Raw genomic sequence first — 18590 nt, 5'->3', positions numbered from 1 at the left:
TTAAAATTTTGTTTTACAAGAAACCATTCCAATATTTTTGGTTTATAGGAGTCTACAATTATTATTATTTAAACATATTACTTGAAATGTAAATAAAGAAAATACCCCCAAAAATGAATCTATTATTATGTTGCTGGTAAGTAATTAGTTTCAGAGAACCTCAGCCTCTAATTTTAATTTTACTGGGTGTTATATAAACTAAATGCAAGTTAAATGATCCCTTCCAAAGTCATTAAAATCCTGATATAAATAATAGTTTATGAAAACGTTATATTTTATGAATAATGTGGCATTGTAATTTCATAAATTAACTATGTGCATCTATGTATGTTTCTTAGATCTTTTTCTTAGATTATTCTTAGATATTTACACTTGTTATTTTAAGAAGCATGTAAGATATCTGCTGCTATTCAACTCTTTCATATAAAACTATGCGTTCATTTCCCCTAATATAACCAGGTTTCATTGTTGTAATTTTTATCTACATTATATTTTATATTTCAGTTTAATGTGTAATTGGTTAAACAAGATAACAGGAAAAGAAAAAGGCATAGTATGTGAGGAAAATTTTTTTGATGTATTACTAACCACCTTAAAATGTAGACTCATTCCTGCAGATAAATATGTATGGATGTAAATCTATTTGCATTATTTGTGTACTCAAATTACCCACTTATAAATTCTTCCTATACTATCTCCAGACTTGATCCAGCTTCAACTGTACTGTTCCATGGCTTTCCTGGAGAATGGGAACTACACTGCATTGACAGAATTCATTTTATTGGGTTTAACAAATGACCCAGTCCTCAGAGTCATCCTCTTCATCATCATCCTGTGCATCTACCTGGTGACTGTGTCTGGGAACTTCAGCACCATCCTTCTTATCAGAGTCTCTTCCCAGCTCCATCACCCCATGTACTTTTTTCTGAGTCACTTGGCCTTTGCTGACATAGGTTATTCATCTTCTGTCACACCCAATATGCTTGTCAATTTCTTGGTGGAGAGAAACACCATCTCCTATCTTGGATGTGGCATCCAGCTTGGCTCAGCTGTTTTCTTTGGGACAGTTGAATGTTTGCTTCTGGCTGCCATGGCTTATGATCGGTTTATAGCAATCTGTAGCCCATTGCTTTATTCAAACAAAATGTCCACACAAGTTTGTGTCCAGCTGCTTATAGGATCTTATATAGGAGGCTTCCTTGATGCTTCCTCCTTCACACTTTCTTTCTTTTCTCTTCTCTTTTGTGGACCCAATAGAGTAAATCACTTTTTCTGTGATTTTGCCCCATTAGTAAAATTATCTTGTTCTGATGTCAGTGTCCCTGCAGTTGTTCCCTCGTTCACAGCTGGCTCCATCATTATGATGACAATGCTTGTGATAGCTGTCTCCTACATCTACATCCTCATCACCATCCTGAAGATGCGCTCTACTGAGGGCCGCCACAAGGCCTTCTCTACCTGTACCTCCCACCTCACTGCAGTTACTCTTTTCTATGGGACCATCACATTCATTTATGTAATGCCCAAGTCAAGCTATTCCACAGACCAGAACAAAGTAGTGTCTGTGTTCTACATGGTGGTGGTCCCCATGTTGAACCCTATCATTTATAGCCTCAGAAATAAAGAGATTAAGGGTGCTATGAAGAGACAGTTTGGTAAAAACACATTTTCTTAGAGATATCTCTTATTTAGAAAGACCTGATTTAGTTATAAATGTCTTTTTGATATAAGGAAAAAGGGAAGGTTCTGACTGAAGTAGATTAATGACAGTGTTAGCATGTGACAAGCTCTTCAATAAATATGGGTGATCTAATTTCATTATGTATGAAAAACTAGAAGTTTCATAAAGTCAAATTAAGTGTCTTAAATTAAGGGAATAAATCTTATTATACAAATAGAAATTGCTAAACATAATTTTGATGTTATATTATTGCTTCATCATTAAGCATTTAATAGATAGGATCTATTTATGTTTTTAGGTTTCTTCAGGCAGGGATCCCTGTGTAACAGTCCCAAATGTCCTGAAACTTGTCCTATAGAGCAGGCTGCCCTTGAACTCAGAGATATGGTTGTCTTTGCCTCTGGAATACTTAGATTAAAGGCAAGCACCTGGCTCAGATTGGATAATAATTTCCCCCCAAATCTCCTGCCATTTGTAAAAGCTTGCTACCTATTGTAATGTTCTTGGGGAATACTGGTAAATTTAGAAATTGAGCTTATTTGTAATAATTTCTTTACTTGAGGCATGTCATAAAAGATAAAAGTGACTCAAATCTTTGTTTGTCATTCAACTTGGCCAGGAGGTGAGTGACTTTGTTCAACCACACATCCTTACCATGAGGTGTACAAATAGACCATATTGATAGACTTCTCCTACTAGCGACTAAGACTTGTAAACATTTGCGTCAGGACTAATGCTTTTCTTTTGATAAGTTAATTATCTTAGCTATTTGTAGTAGTATGAGAAAACTGGATAATGCAGACTTCAATCATTCAGACTGTGCTTGATTTAACACTGTTATCTTGAGATAAACTGAATAAATATGTCCATCTTATTGAATGATAAGAAGCAAGAAGAGACTAAAACTCCTAGAAATATTTTAGAAAGGGTGATTTATAAGGATGGGCCTTGTAGACTCATAAATCTTCTGATCTGTTGTGTTTGCCCCTGACCATCACCTAATTGTGGAGTCTGCAGCAAAGAGTAGGGAATCCATCCCTGATTTATCTGTGAATTTCTCTGTCTAACAGTATTTTCCTTTATTTTGAAATTTCCATAGTTTATTATATGTTTATGATATTGATCATATCCATCCACTACTGCCTCTGTTTAACTTCATCTTCTCCTTCTCAAATTCATATATTTTAAAAATATTTTAAATTTCATCTTTTCTTTCATCCAAGTGCTCCATTTACCCCTTGATCTTTTAATTTCATAGCTACCTTTTCCATTTTTATGTTATGTCCCTCAAGAACCATCATGTATCAGTAGCTCCTCTGACTGACTTGGGGCCACAGAGGCTCATTTTCTCTTATTCATGCTGGGCTATGGCTTAACCTGATCTTGTGCAAGAAACTAAATTAATTGTGCAATGGCCATTAGGCCATTAGGCCAGAGGTAAGAATTTTATAGTGCTTCTCTGATTCCCTAGCTCTTACATTCTCTCCAACTTGGCTTTTGTGAAGTTCTCTGTAGACTGTAAGGTTGAGATTGGGACAGATAGATGACCCATGTGCATTGATCAGATATTGGACTCTGCATTAACCACTACCTTCTGGGGGGGGGTTGGGTTGATGGGGAGCGCTTGTCTAACTAAGACTGAGAAAAATCCAAACTTCTTTCCTTATTTATTGACTCCTGCCTCCCTCAATTCCTCAACTACATGCTCCTTCCAAGCTCTGACCTGGGATTATCTACAGCATTCTAACCAGGTACAAAGTATGGGGTCTTGGACCGGAATGAACCGGTTCCTGAGTTTCCAAGAACAAAGAGAAACAAACCAAAATATTTTCCAAGAAGAGTCAAGCTTGTAAGTATTTTTATTACTTTATTACTTTATTACTTTATTACTTTATTTATTTATGTATGTATTTATTTATTTATTAATATACTCCAGATTTTATTCCCCTCTTGGTTAACCCCTGGAGAGTTCCATATCCCATACCCCCTGCCTGTTCCCCCCTCCTCCCCATCTCTACAAAGATGTCCCATCCCCCCCACTCCACCAGACCTCTAAACTTTCTGGGGCCCCCAGTCTCTTGAGGGCTAGGTTCATCTTCATAATCTTGACTTCATAGAGAGAAACACACCAAAGAACTTTTCATGGTATTCTGGCTGATTCTGGCCACTTCTGCTGACTTATACTGATTCAGCAGAATGTTGCATTTTCTGTTGAATTGAGCCACCCCTACTGTTTAGTTTTGTTATTAAACTGGACTGCTGATATTCTGACAATGAAGGGTGGGATGGCCTCAAGGAATTACTTCTAAATAGATACAAATTCTCCTTTTCCTACTAACCTTCTTTCTCTCCTAACTCTGACTGGTATGCTAGAAGGGAAGTTGAAACATTTAAGAACCTTAAGTAAAGTTGGTTTTGAAAAACTACGTCTATAAGACCTAGGTGTTATGATCTTTTTGCCACAGATTTTGGCCCTGATAATAGTGTTAGGTGTGATTTTCATCTTGTGGAGTTAGACTTAGTTCCAGTAAGAAAGTTGTTTATTCCCATGGTATTTTTGTCACCATAACAAAAGAAGATTTTTTTCCTAGCTGGTGGTTATTGTACTTGATATATTCACAAAATAAATTGTACAACATAGATTTTTAAAACATAGTTATATTAGGCTGCATATATTTTAAAATCTTTTCATTCACTTTTATATAGAATCCAGATACTCTTTGTTTTCCTTAAGGACTTCTTATGTTCCTGCTTTAATACTATTTGCCCCTTGGGGACTTCATTGCAAGCCTCAGAAGCTAACAACTCCCACTCATGCCACAGCTACCTTAATACTCTACTCATATTTTTATTTATTCTTCCCCACCACTTTCTATGTTTTAAAAGTTTAGTCATTTTCTAGTGTACTCTCCACTGAACTATTAATTTCATGAGTACTGTTTCATTCAGTAACAGAGCTTTATATATGTACTTCATTTGACAATAAAGTAAGTATTAAAAAATGTAGATCTAATTAATGGCTCACGTTGTCTTGTATCTGCCTGTAAAATAATTCCAAAGATCTGACACAATATACCAGAAAGAATTTCTCATAAGGAATAAGGACTCTGCTGACTTTTGAGGTCTTTTTCTGGCTTTACTCCTAAACTAGTCTCAAACATGTAAACAATGAACTTAAAATCTTTATTGATACATAAATTAACATTTCTCATTGGTCATTAACTTATTACTTCCTAGATATCCATGCTCAGCTAATACATAATGTAAAATACAGAAAACATTTGAACACACTGATTTTATTTTATTTTATTTTATTTTATTTTATTTTATTTTATTGGATATTTTTAGAGTATGTTCATAGCAGCCTTATTTATAATAGCCAGAACCTGGAAAGAACCCAGATGTCCTTCAACAGAGGAATGAATACAGAAAATGTGGTACATTTCCACAATGGATTACTACTCAGCTATTAAGAACACACTGATCTTAAAGATGCAGATTCAGAGATTATGGGGAGTTTAAGCTTTATGTTTATAACTTTTGGACTTACATAACTAAAATTCCAAACTCTCATATAGTCAGAAGCACCTTAAAATTTTACTAGATATTTTGACTTTGTCAGATTGACTGATAGTTTGTCAACTGTTAAAGACTAAGCTGTAAGGAAAGGTAAGCATAAAGCTCCCAACATGAGTTAGCTAATATGAAGAAGCATAAGGAAAATTCAATGTCACTATACCTGATAATCTTTTTTGATCCCAGAAAGATCTTATGCGTGCGCGCGCACACACACACACACACACACACACACACACACACACACACTCTTAAAGAAATAGGGCCAGACAGACTAGAGATATATGACAATGGGATATAAAGTAGAATTAAGAGGAAATTGAGTTTATTTAAGCAATGGCTAGGTGTTTAAGGACACATTGTACTCTTGCAGAGGATCTGACTGGGTTCAGCTCTTAGAACCTCCTTGTGGCTTACTACCATCTGTAATTCCAAGTCTAGGGATTTAGCCCACTCTTCTACCTTCTAATGGGACTTGGCATACATATGGTACACATCCTTAAAGACAAAGCACTCATACACATAACAGTAAAGAGAAATAAATCTTTTTAGAAGATTTATTGAGAATATTGTAGAATATTGAGAATATTGCTGGTCTATTTAAGGAATTTCTCTCCTGTACCTAGTCTTGAATTGGATAATGTCTGTTCCCGTGACAGTCATAGTTTTTCCTCTGACTTCATTTCTATAGACTTTTCTGATCAAACTTAGCAATGGTTTTACCACAAACCATTCATATTATTCTGGGTACCATGAGAACAATTGTCCAGCTAAGCCTGCCTAACCATTGTCCAGCTACTCTTTTTTTCTTCCATTTTTATTAAATTGCACATTTCTTGTTTACATTTAAAATGTTATTCCCTTTCCCGGTTTCCTGTCCATCAGCCCAGGCTTTTCACAGAGTGAGGATCTGAAACTAGTTAACCAATTCTGTTCCTTTCAAATCATTTTGAACTAATCAATATACATCTTAAGATTCATGAATGCCACACTTAGCTTCTTGAGGCAGAATTGTTGATACTGAATTTCAAAGATAACTCTATAAAGTTGATCCATCCCATTTGCTTTTATAGTTGAAAACTGCACATTAGGACCACTAATTACAACACTTGAACAAAGAACATACATAGACAAATATGATGAGGTTGATTGCAAGAATTTGAGTCATGGTGGGAGAAAACAAACAGTATCAATATGACAGATCCTCAGGGGCTATTGCTATTTGTTTCTTTGAGCCTTTGAGATAGAAGTCGATGTGTTTTTGTACATAAAGGGCATATGAAACCGTGTGCTACCCACAGATGTCAGGAGAATTGACTCTGAGGGCATGAGAGTAGGAAAGCACTTGGAAGAGTGGACCCAGCCCCTAGCCTTGCCAACAGTTAGCTGGACCTGATGGTGGAGGTTATGGGTGAGTCAGCCCTGGGAATGTGTAAGTAGCAGAGCTGGACTATCCACTCAAAGAGCATAGCACTTATATAGTAGACTTTGCACTTCTACTAAGAAACAAAGTGGAGCTGGCCCTGGAGGCATGGGTGCTGGAGAGCCAATGCTGAGGTCATGAGATCAGGAGGGCTGACCTTGCCAGCTACAGATGGTGGCATTGGTAGCTGAGCCAGATGAGGACTGGAGAACTCAGCTCAGTTAACATCCAGTATTTTGAGTTTGCTTACCCCAAAATCTATATCATCTGTGAATAGTTGGAACATAAGAAAGTGCCAAGCCTGCTAATCCAAAGCTGCAAGATCTCCATGACACAGGGCAGCAACATGATAAATAAGAGGAGGCCCAGTAAAGCTCCTGTCCAAATTAAGATCCAGGACAAAGAAATGGAACAGAGACTGAAGGAAGGGCTAAACAGGGATTGCTCCACCTGGGGATATATCATGTCTACAGACACCAAACCCAACACTGTTGCTGTGGTCAAGTGGAGCTTGCTGACAGGAACCTAGTATGGTGGTTCCTGAGGAGGTCTGGCCAACAACTGATCAATGAAGGTGTGGATGCTTGGAGTCGACCCTCAGATTGAGCTTAGCGAACTTGGTGAGAGACTGGCAGAAGGAGTGGAGGAGTGAAGATGGATTACAACCCATTGGAAGAACAACATAACATGGCCTGACTACCTAGTTTTCCCAGAGCCTAGACCAGCAAGCAAGGAGTTTGCCTGTAGGGATCCAGGGCTCCAGATACATCTGTAGCAGAGGATGGCCTTGCCTGACAGCAACAGGAGGGGGGATGCTCTTGGTCCCTGGAAGGCTTGATGCCCCAGGGTAGGAGGATGCTGGAATGGTGGGGAAGAAAAGTGTGGGTGAGGAGCACTCTTATATAGGTGGGCAGATGAGGAATGGGGGTTGATGGAGCAGTACAGAGATGCCCACCACCAATTTTCATTCTCTCCTCCAGCCGTTTCTGTCCCAGCTTCTCCAATACCTGATCTCCACCTATATTTCTCTTGTTATCTCTTCTACCATCCAGGTACCTCCCTCAATCGAAACCCAAGTCTACTTTATTCCCCTTTGGAGCCAGATTCATATGTGACCCCCAAAATTCTATCAGAGAGTTCCTACCACTGAAAAACACCTTCAACAAAGTAGCTGGATATAAAAATAACTTTAAAAATCTCAAAAGAGAGTTTCCCTCCTCTGTTCAAAGAATAAAGTGGCTGAGAAAGAATCTGGGGAAAATGTTAGTTATTATATAACAGTAAAAGCATAACAAGGGAAGCCTGCACAAACACACACACACACACACACACACACACACACACACACACACACACACAGTGACACCAAAAACATAAAAAAATCCCCAGGAATTAACAATCACAAATCAATAATATCTCTCAACATCAATAGACTCAGTACACCAAAATAAAAGATATAGGCTAACAGAATGGATGCAAAACCAGGATCTATAATTCTGCTGCATACAAGAATCACACTACAGTAATAAAGATAGACATTACCTCAGAGGAAAGGGTTGTTTCCAAACAAACAGAACCAAGAAACAAGCTAGAGTACCCATTCTTATATCAAGCAAAATAGGCTTTCAACCAAAATGAATCAAAAGAGATGATGAATGACATTTCATACTCAAAAGTGTGTGTGTGTGTGTGTGTGTGTGTGTGTGTGTGTGTGTGTGTGTGTGTGTGTGAGAGAGAGAGAGAGAGAGAGAGAGAGAGAGAGAGAGAGAGAGAGAGAGAATAATTTACCAAGGTAACTTCTCAATTCTGAGCATCTATGTCCCAAACACAAGGGCACCAACATTTATAAAAGAAACATTGCTAAAGCTTAAATCATACACTGAACCCCACACATTAATACTGGCAGCTTTCAACACACACTCCCAGGAATGAACAGGTCATCCAGACAAAAAATAGAAGTAATAAATGTAACTGATATCATATATCAAGTGAACCTAATTAACATGCACAGAACATTTCTCTGAAACACAAAAGAATATAATTTTTTACTGTATAACAGAACCTTTTACAAAACTAAGTATATACTCTGTCACAAAGCAAGATTCAACAGATACAAGAAATTTAAAGAATTTGCCTTGTACCTTTTCAGACAATCCTGGAGTTAAGCTGGACTTCAACAACAACAAAAGCAATAGAAAGCATGCATGCTCATGGAAACTGAACAGCTCCCTAGTGAATGATCTTTGTGTCTGGAAATAAAAAAAGAAATTAAACACTATCTAGAATTAAATCACAAAGAAGCCATGATATACCCAAAATTATGGGAGACAGTGAAAGCAGAGCTAAGAGGAAAGCTCTATGTGTAGACACAAAGAAATTACAGAGTTCTTATACTAGCAATTTAAAGGTACATCTGATATCTCTACTTGAAAAAAAAAAGCAAACACTACCAAAAGTACTGGAGGGCAAAAAGTAATTAAAATCTGAGCTGAAATCAGTTTATTAAATACAAAGAAAAGAATACAAAGAATCAAAAACAAAACAAAACAACAACAACAACAACAACAACAACAACAACAAACCAAGAAAGCACCAGTTCTTTGTCAAAGGAAACGAGAAAGACAAACTGAAAACTAACTATAAAACAGAGAGACAGGATCCACATAAACAAAATCAGAATTGAAAAGGGAAACACAAAAAGAGACAGTGATTCAAAGAATCATTAGTCCTTCCTTAAAAAGCCAGTAATCTAGAAATTTGGAAAGTCTACATGAAATGGATACTTTTTTAGACAACAAGCAAGTACATGGTCTAAACAGTGTTAACTTCTAAGGAAATAGAAGCAGTCACTAAAATCTCCCAACCAAAATAGGCCTCGGACCAAATGGTTTTAGGGCGGAAGTCTTCCACACTTTCAACAAAGAGCTAATACTAATACTCTTAAAAACTCTTCCAAAAAATTGAAATAGAAAACTGCAAGCCTTATTCTATGAGGTTACAGTTACCCTAATACTTAAACAACAGTAAGAGTCAACAGAAAAAATTCAGTCTAATTTCTCATATAAACTTCGATGAAAAATACTTAATAAGATACTCTGAAACAAAATCCAAGAACACATGAAAACATCATCCATCAGGATTAAAGAGGTTTCATCTCAGGGATGCAGGTGTGATTCAGTACACAAAAATTTGTCAATACAATAAATTATATGAATAAACTGAAAAAAATCACAGGCTCATCTCATTAGATGTTGAAAAACCCTTTTACTAAACCAAGATCCCCTTCATATCAAAGTCTTAAAGAGATCAGGAATAAAATGTGCATAACATAATAAATGCAATATAATAGCATGCCAACATCAAATTAATTTGAGAGAAACTTAAAGTAATTCCACTATAATCAGGACAAAACAAAGCTCTTGACTCCCTACCTCTTCAATATAGCTTAAAGTTCTAGCTAGAGAAGAAAGGAAACTAAAGAAGATCAAGGGGATACAAATCAAAAAGGAAGAAGTCAAAGTGCTGCTCTTCACAAAATTCATTATAGTATACATAAGTAACCTATAAATTCTATCAGAGAACTCTTACAGCTGCAAAACCTCTTCAACAAAATGGCTGAGTGAAAAAAACTCACAAATTTAGTAGCCCTCTTTTATATAAACAATAAACAGGCTGAGAAAGAAATTAGGGAAAAAGCATCCTTTTGCTCATTTGTACAATAGTATACTACTCAGCTACTAAAAACAAGGACATCATGAATTTTTCCAGCAAATGCTTGGAAGTAGAAACTATCACCCCAAGTGATGTAGTCCCAATCAAGAAAGATTCATGGCATGTATTCAGCTATAAGTGCATAGTAGCCATAATGTATAGCACAACCACACTACAAAAGTCAGAACCAAAGGCCAGCCTAAGAGAAATTGCTTGAATATCACCTGACATAATTTTAATCATAGTTTTTGAATAATTATCATTGAAGCATGTTCATTCTTACATAAGAGGAAAGTACCACTAGATAAATTCCTTGAAGAGTATTTGTACATGTGTGAAATGAATTGGGAGTGAGATAATGATCTCCAGTGACTTGAATTCACACTGGAATCCAGCATCTCTGCAGGGACTTATACTCAATGACAATGACAGCAAGAGAAAGCTGTGCAGCTACAAAAGCAAAATAGCCTTGACCTTATTACTTTGCAATGGATTCTGGTTGGAAAAGGTAAGATTTGATTTTTTGTGGGTAAATCTGGCTTTTAATTTGACTTTTATTTTAGAGAATATTTATTCTTTGAAAATTTATCCAAACTCACAAGTTTTAGTGGATACACACATCTGGTGGAATAGTCCATCGTCTGGACCAAAAACACCTAGCTGAGTCAGCTTCTATTTCTTTATCCAGTTAATCTCCATTGTTACACATTTCTTATATATCTAGCCACTGATGAATCTAGAATCCTGCATGATCAATAACACTACAGGAACTTGCTACTCAGGAGAATTAAGTCACTATTTTTAAAATGCTTTGATGGAGTACTTTGTGAAGGTTCTAGTATAACTGGCAGCAGATATTTTAGACAATCAGAAGTTATAATGTTGAAAATCTTGAAGTAAATGTTCCTGTGATCCTGAGCTGGATAAACGTAAAGAAACTTAATATTTTATGTTGAGTGTTTTTCCCCTCTGTACTGTCTAGAAAACAATGTGATTTCATTACATCACACTCCACTTAGAAAACACAGCTTCCTTTCTAGTTTTCCAAGTTTTAGTAAGAATGCTTATCTTGAAGTAGCCTTGTTTCACTAAAAGATGATATAAATTTTGTATGATTGGAACTCATCTTATGTCTATTTACCACATAGCTTCTTTACACCACAAAGTTGCATGTGTTCTCAACTTCACTGTAACTTTTTGTAGAGGTAATATAGTCATAAACCTGTTCCTCTAATGTCTCCATCACAGCATCGATCAGATAGTAGCTCTACCATCCAGTGGCTTTCCTGGACAATGGAAACCACACTGCAGTGACAGAGTTTATTTTATTGGGATTAACAGATGACCCAGTCCTTAGAGTCATCCTCTTCACCATCATCCTGTGCGTCTACCTGGTGACCTTGTCTGGAAATCTCAGCACCATCATTCTCATCAGAGTCTCTTCTCAGCTCCATCACCCCATGTACTTTTTTCTCAGCCATTTGGCTTCTGCAGATATAGGCTACTCATCTTCTGTCACACCCAATATGCTTGTTAACTTTTTTGTGGAGAAAAATACCATTACATACCTAGGATGTGGCATCCAGCTTGGCTCGGGTGCTTTCTTTGGAACAGTTGAGTGCTTTGTTCTAGCTGCCATGGCTTATGATCGCTTTGTAGCAATCTGTAGCCCACTGCTTTATCCAACCAAAATGTCAACACAAGTCTGTGTACAGTTGCTTGTAGTAGCATACATAAGTGGTTTTCTTAATGCCTCATCATTCACCCTGTCATTCTTTTCTTTCTTCTTCTGTGGACCAAATAGAATCAATCACTTTTTCTGTGATTTTACTCCTTTAGTTGAACTCTCTTGTTCTGATGACAGTGTCTCCATTATTCTTGCCACTATTTCTGTTGGCACTGTCATTCTAATCACAGTGATTGTTATTGTTGTCTCCTACATCTACATCCTCATCACCATCCTGAAGATGCGCTCCACTGAAGGCCGCCAAAAGGCCTTCTCTACCTGTACCTCCCACCTCACTGCAGTCACTCTGTTCTATGGAACTGTCACATTCATATATGTGATGCCCAAATCTAACTACTCCACAGACCAGAACAAAGTGGTGTCTGTGTTCTACATGGTGGTGATCCCCATGTTGAACCCTCTTATCTACAGCCTGAGGAGTAATGAGATTAAGGGTGCCCTGAAGAGACAAATTGGAAGGAAAATATTTTCTTAGAAATATCTGTTATATTGTTGGACTTGTTATAGCAATAATATGAATATAGTAATAAAATTTGAGTTTTTGTGATTGAAAATTCTATTGATATATTATTAGCAAATGTGGAAATTTGTAATAAATATCAGATTTCAATATTCAGATTACAGAAGAAATGTCATTGTAAATTACTTTTAATAGAATAAAATAATTTTAAGTAACAAAATAAGGTAATACATATGAAATATAATATGCTGAAAATATTTTGACATTTTTCATTTTTTTCAAATATTTTATAGTCAACTTTGTTACAAATTGCATCTTAACTGTCCTCAAAGTCTTACATGGTTTTTTAGGGTCTGTTGTCTAGTGCTGTTGAGAAAGGCTAGAATCACAATGCTTGATTCTAGTGGGCAATCTTCAGTTTACCAGATGCATGCCATAAAGGATATATTGGGACTCACGATATTATTCCTCTTTATTGACCATAATGTGACATTTTCCCACCATGTGTTCTTTTGATGATATACAACTGCAGGTACACATCAATGGAGTCAATTCATAAGAGACAGTGACTTCATAAACAGACTTCATAACCATTTTGTTCAGTGCCAGTTCCCTTCCAAACCTTCTCACTCCCTGGCACTTCAAGTCTCTCAAAGGTTAGGCGTGTCTTCTTTTCCTGAGACCAGAGCCAGCAGTCCTCTGCTGTATATGTGTTGGGGTCCTCATCTCAGGTTCATATATGTTGCCTGGTTGGTGTCACAGTGTCTGAGAGACCTCAAGGGTCCAGATTAGTTGAAACTGCTGGTCTTCCTATTAAGTCAGATTCTTGAGCTTGCCAGGATCAAGGGAAATAAACTAATAAAAACAACAGAAATGGTATTTAAAGAGATGTTTATAATTTTAACAGTGAGTCCATGAAGAGGAAATTTTTAGAAAGACTTCATGGTCAAGCCACTTATCCTCGTGTGCACAAATGAGCATACCTGGCTATATCACCTTTGAAATCTGACTGCCTTTAGGAGATATGAAATCAACTTTCACATGTCGGTGGTGTTCACATTTACTCCTCTTCACCCTCTACTTTAATTTTCCAGGAACAAATTCCACCTTTTTGCTGATAGAACCAAAGCATTGATGTTTTTCCTCATTCACCTACATTTCCATATATTCTAGAGTCTGTCAATGATTCTCACATTTCAGATGTTAGTTTAGTACAGTGGATGTGGTTACAAATAAAAACTAGCAACAGTGGAATTTAGGATCACTCATATAGGTTCTTGATAATAATTGTTGCGGGGAGGGTGGTAATGGGGGGAGTATGGGGAGGAAAACACCCACATAGAAGGGGAGGAGGAGGGGTGAGGGGGATGTTGGCCTGGAAACTGGAAAAGGTAATAACATTTGAAATGTAAATAAGAAATACCCAATTTAATAAAGATGGAGAAAAAAGTAAAAGTTATGTGATATAGACTATCAGAATAGGTTGGGTATCACTGATAAAACAAAAATCAACAAAAACCAACATCATGTCTGTTAGGTTGATGTTCACAGGGAAAGGGTTTACAGTATACTTCTCACTGAGAACTTAGTACCTGAGAAAGGATTGCGGGATGTGAGACTATTCATGTAAAATAAAGCAGTACCTATATGAGATAGTTGTGTGAATGTAATATTGCTTTCATGTACATTGAGGCTTCTGTTGAAATGGTTAAAGAGCTTTAATTAGCCCTATGGTACACCCAACTGAAACAAATGATAAAACGCTAAGTATATCTTCAACATTACATTATTGCTTACAAAATAAGCATTCTGTAAACATCCCCAGAAAGTGACAACCCAGAGAAGTAGATTTACATTTTAATTTATGATATTTTATGTCAGTGAGATGAGTTAGCAGGGTAAAGTTCTTATCACAAAACACTCATGACTTTAGTTCTTTTCCTGGAATCGGCATAAAAGTAGGAGAGGGGAAATCCTCTGCCTCTACTCATAACCCAACAGAAATAAACACATTTCTTTCCAATGACAGAATTTGAGAATTCAGAAAAAAGTGCTATAAAATTGAATTACATTTAAGATGAGATGGAGAATTAGAGGGGCAAGAATCATAAATTCAGACATATACTTGGGGGAGATCTTATCAAAAGAAATCACACATATTAACAAATATAGAGAAACTACAGGAAGGAACCATTACACAGATTGCTGCCACAGTGGGAAAAAGAATCTTAGTTCTTGATCTTGGCTCTAATATCGTCAAGATCAACTGCTACCTCAGAACTAATTGAGTAAATGAATAAACAGGTTTCAATTAATCCTGTCAAACACAGAGAAAAATATTGACCCACTAAATGGAAACCAGGGGTACTAAACAGAGAATCAATGGCAGTGTGCAAGAAAAACAAATCCGCTAGAATTTAAGCTATGAAAGTTAATCAACATACATAACATTCACTGAAAAGGTAAGGGACAGGTGAAATGTACACAGTAACATAAATGTTAGATTAAATCACAGAGAGCTTCATAATTTAAAAGTTTACAATGCCAGCATTTATAGCACTTTTCTGTATTTCCAGTGGATGTGAGACAGAGTCATGGCTAAGAGCCCCATGACTCTCTGGAAGAAGGATGAGATAAAATTGGGTCTAATATGTTTTCGTGGTCCCTACCATGGCTTTTTAATTTTAAGAATCACTACACTCAAAAAATTGGACAGCATACACTAGTGATTGGGCAGAAGAGTTTTGAAATTTGTTTATTTCATCAGTGGCCAGCTGCTTACATGTAGGGGCAGAAAATATAGAATGGCTTCATGAAATTAAGATTAGAAGGAGTCAGACGAGGTTTTCAAACTGAAGAGCAATGACTATTTCTACCATCCTCCCCACAAAAATGGAAGCCAAAATCTCTTTGTGGTATGAATCGTGAGATGTCAATTCTTTTTTTTTTTCTTTTTTTCTTTTTTCTTTTTTTTGGAGCTGGGGACTAAACCCAGGGCCTTGCACTTGCTAGGCAAGCACTCTGCCACTGAGCTAAATCCTGAGATATCAATTCTTACTTGACGATCAGCAATGTGTTTTTTTTTATTCACAGGCTTTTTCTTTCACAGTTTTCTATATATAATATTTTTTATTTTTTATTGGATATTTTTATTTGCATTTTATATATAAGTATTTTATAACCTTTAAATTGGCTTTACTCTCATCCTTCCACATATTCCTCAAGGTTCTTAATGAAGACATTTGACATTGTCTTAACATTACTAACTACAAAAAATTTATAAAAATGAAAAAATATTAAAAGAAAATAGCTAAAAGTTGTATATTTTTATCTCAGTATCCATTGACATGAAACATAAAATGAACCAAGAACCAACATTCACCTGAGACAATTTTCTTATCATACACTTCTAATAATTATCAAATAAAAGTGAGACAATTCGCAAACCAAAATAAAAAAGTCCTTGACATTTGTTTTCATGTGTAATAAGTGCCTTTTTCACCTGAGATAATGCTCTCAAGGAATTTGATTCATATGTGAATCCTGAGACAATTCAGAGACTTATTCTCAATGGTAAAAGAATGACTGTGGGAGATAATAAGAACATTATAAATTCAAAATAAAGTTATAATTATTGTGACTTTCTTACTTTAAAATGAATCTTTATTTCAAAAGGTCCTGGCTTTCTTCTACCATTGAAGAATACTTTGCTCTTTGAAAATGTATACACACACACACACACACACACACACACACACACACACACACACACACACACATATATATGTATGTTGTAGTTGGGAAAGAAGACGGGTATATTCAAGAAAATATACCTGAATCAACTTAAAATTTAAGTCAAATTCTTGTGAATAGTTATATATAGAATTTAATTCTCAAATAATTCTTATTCATCCAAGCAGTTAGAAGAGGAATGACCTACATAATCTCTAATGACATAAAAGCTTAGCACTCAAGAAAATAAAATGCTGATAAATTCACTAGTCTTGACATAATGTAGTAATATCATGAAAATGTCTCATGAAAATAGAAGCTTTTTTACTGACCAAATGCTCTAGCATCACAGGCTCTTGACACCATGAATTAACTCAAGCTTTTAGGGCTGAAAATCTGAAGACATGTGTATCAGCCTAGAAACATACATAGATGCCAACACTAAAATAACTCTCTAGGTCCTAGTTGTTACAAATTCATAAAGCTATGTAAAACTTTTTATTAAAGAAGCAAAGAGAAAGCTACATCCAGATAAACTTTTTTAACTTTTAGAAAATTTCATTTTGACTTACAGTTCCAAACGGATAAGAATCTATGATAGCAGATTGGAGTCACAACAGCTGCAACTGAAAGCTGAGTTTTACATTTAACACCGAAATCATTCAATTTCATACTCATTCCAATAAAACCACACATTCTAAGCCTCCAAAACAGTGTTACCAATTAGAGACCAAGCATTCAAATTTCCAAGAGTATGCAGAATATCTTATCCAAACCACCACAGCTTCCTTCACCAGACATCAAAATTGTCAGTAAATTGTCTTGATGTTCAAATTCAGAACAGGGCTTTAAACAAAACATAATTTCTCCTCAAACAACAAAAATAATAGAAAACAAAACTCACTATTCCTTAATATCTCTTAATATCATGGGGTCAATTCCCCAATAAACAGACATAGACTAACAGACTGGATACATAAAGAGGTCTCAGCATTTTGATGCATACAGGAAACACACCTTAGTAACAAAGACAGACACAGTCTCAGAGTAAAAGACTGGAAAACAATTTTCCAAGAAAATGGTCCCAAGTAACAAGCTGGAATAGCCATTCTAATACCGAATAAAATCAACTTTCAACCAAAAGATATCAAATAAGATAAGTAAAAACACTTCATATTCATCAGAGAAAAAATCCACCAAGATGAATTGTCAATCATGAATATCTATGTTCCAAATGCAAGGGCACCTACATTCATAAAAGAAACCTTATTAAACCTCAAAACAAATATTGCACCTCAAACAATAGTAGTGGGAGATTTCAACACTCTACTCTCATCAATAGACAGATCATGAAAACAGAAACTAAACAGAGACATTAAGAAATTTTAACATATTTATAGAACATTTCATCCTAAAACAAAAGAATATACCTTCTCAGCACCTCATCGTACCTTTTCTAAAACTGACCATATAATTGTTCACAAAACAGGCCTCAACAGATACAAGAAGATTGAAATAATCCCATACATCCTATGAAATCACCATGGACTAAGGCTGTTCTTTAATAACAACAAATATAAGAGAAAGCCCACATACACATGGAAGTTGAATAAAGGCTCTATTCAATTAAAACTTGGTCAAGGAAGAAGTAAGGATAGAAATTAAAGACTTTTTGGAATTTAATAAAAATGAAGGCACAACATACCCAAACTTATGGGACACAATGAAACAGTGCTAAGGGAAAAACTCATAGCTCTGAGTGCCTCAAAAACAAACTGGAGAGAGCATACATTAGCAATTATACAATAGACAGCACACCTAAAACAAAAAGCATCAACTATACCCAAGAGGAGTAGATGGTAGGAAATAATCAAACTCGAGTCTGAAATCAACCAAGTAGAAACAAAAAGAACTAGACTAAGAATCAACAAAACAGGAGCTGGTTCTTTGAAAAAATCAATGAGATAGATAAACCCTTAGCCAGACTAACCAGAGGGCACAGAGAGAGTATCCAAATTAACAAAATCAGAAATGAAAAGGGAAACATAATAACAGAATGTGAGGAAATTCAAAAAATCATCAGATCCTACTATAAAAGCCTATATTAAATAAAACTGGAAAATCTGGGTGAAATGGACAATTTCTAGACAGATACCAGGTACCCAAGTTAAATCAGGGTCAGATAAACCATCCAAACAATCCCATAACTCCTCAAGAAATATGAGCATTTATTAAAATTTTCCCAGCCAAAAACAAACAA

The 18590-nt window shown here is 35.9% G+C and overlaps 2 protein-coding genes across 2 annotated transcripts; both read left to right on the top strand.

Annotated features, from left to right (window-relative positions):
* The first annotated feature begins 730 nt into the window (after nucleotides 1-730).
* On the top strand, nucleotides 731-1675 carry Or5p76b (olfactory receptor family 5 subfamily P member 76B). Its single transcript, NM_001000730.1, has one exon. It carries the CDS (start codon nucleotides 731-733, stop codon nucleotides 1673-1675), a length of 945 nt encoding a protein of 314 aa, NP_001000730.1.
* Nucleotides 1676-10749: 9074 nt separating this feature from the next.
* Olr271-ps1 (olfactory receptor 271, pseudogene 1) lies at nucleotides 10750-12613 on the top strand. Its single transcript, XM_063280716.1, has 2 exons — nucleotides 10750-10899; nucleotides 11657-12613. The coding sequence occupies exons 1-2, from the start codon at nucleotides 10750-10752 to the stop codon at nucleotides 12611-12613; spliced, it is 1107 nt and encodes a 368-aa protein (XP_063136786.1).
* Nucleotides 12614-18590: the final 5977 nt, after the last annotated feature.

Source organism: Rattus norvegicus, chromosome 1, assembly GCF_036323735.1.
Source record: "Rattus norvegicus strain BN/NHsdMcwi chromosome 1, GRCr8, whole genome shotgun sequence".
NCBI classification, from domain to species: domain Eukaryota; kingdom Metazoa; phylum Chordata; class Mammalia; order Rodentia; family Muridae; genus Rattus; species Rattus norvegicus.
The sequence above is the reverse complement of the archived record's forward strand: the minus strand, read 5'-3'. Positions and strand labels throughout refer to the sequence as shown.

Bases quoted from the DNA above. Each gene is read 5' to 3' on its own strand.
- Or5p76b (NM_001000730.1), top strand. From the start codon at position 731: ATGGCTTTCCTGGAGAATGGGAACTACACTGCATTGACAGAATTCATT.
- Olr271-ps1 (XM_063280716.1), top strand. From the start codon at position 10,750: ATGATCTCCAGTGACTTGAATTCACACTGGAATCCAGCATCTCTGCAG. The intron at 10,900-11,656 runs GTAAGATTTGAT...ATCAGATAGTAG, and splicing joins ATGGATTCTGGTTGGAAAAG to CTCTACCATCCAGTGGCTTT.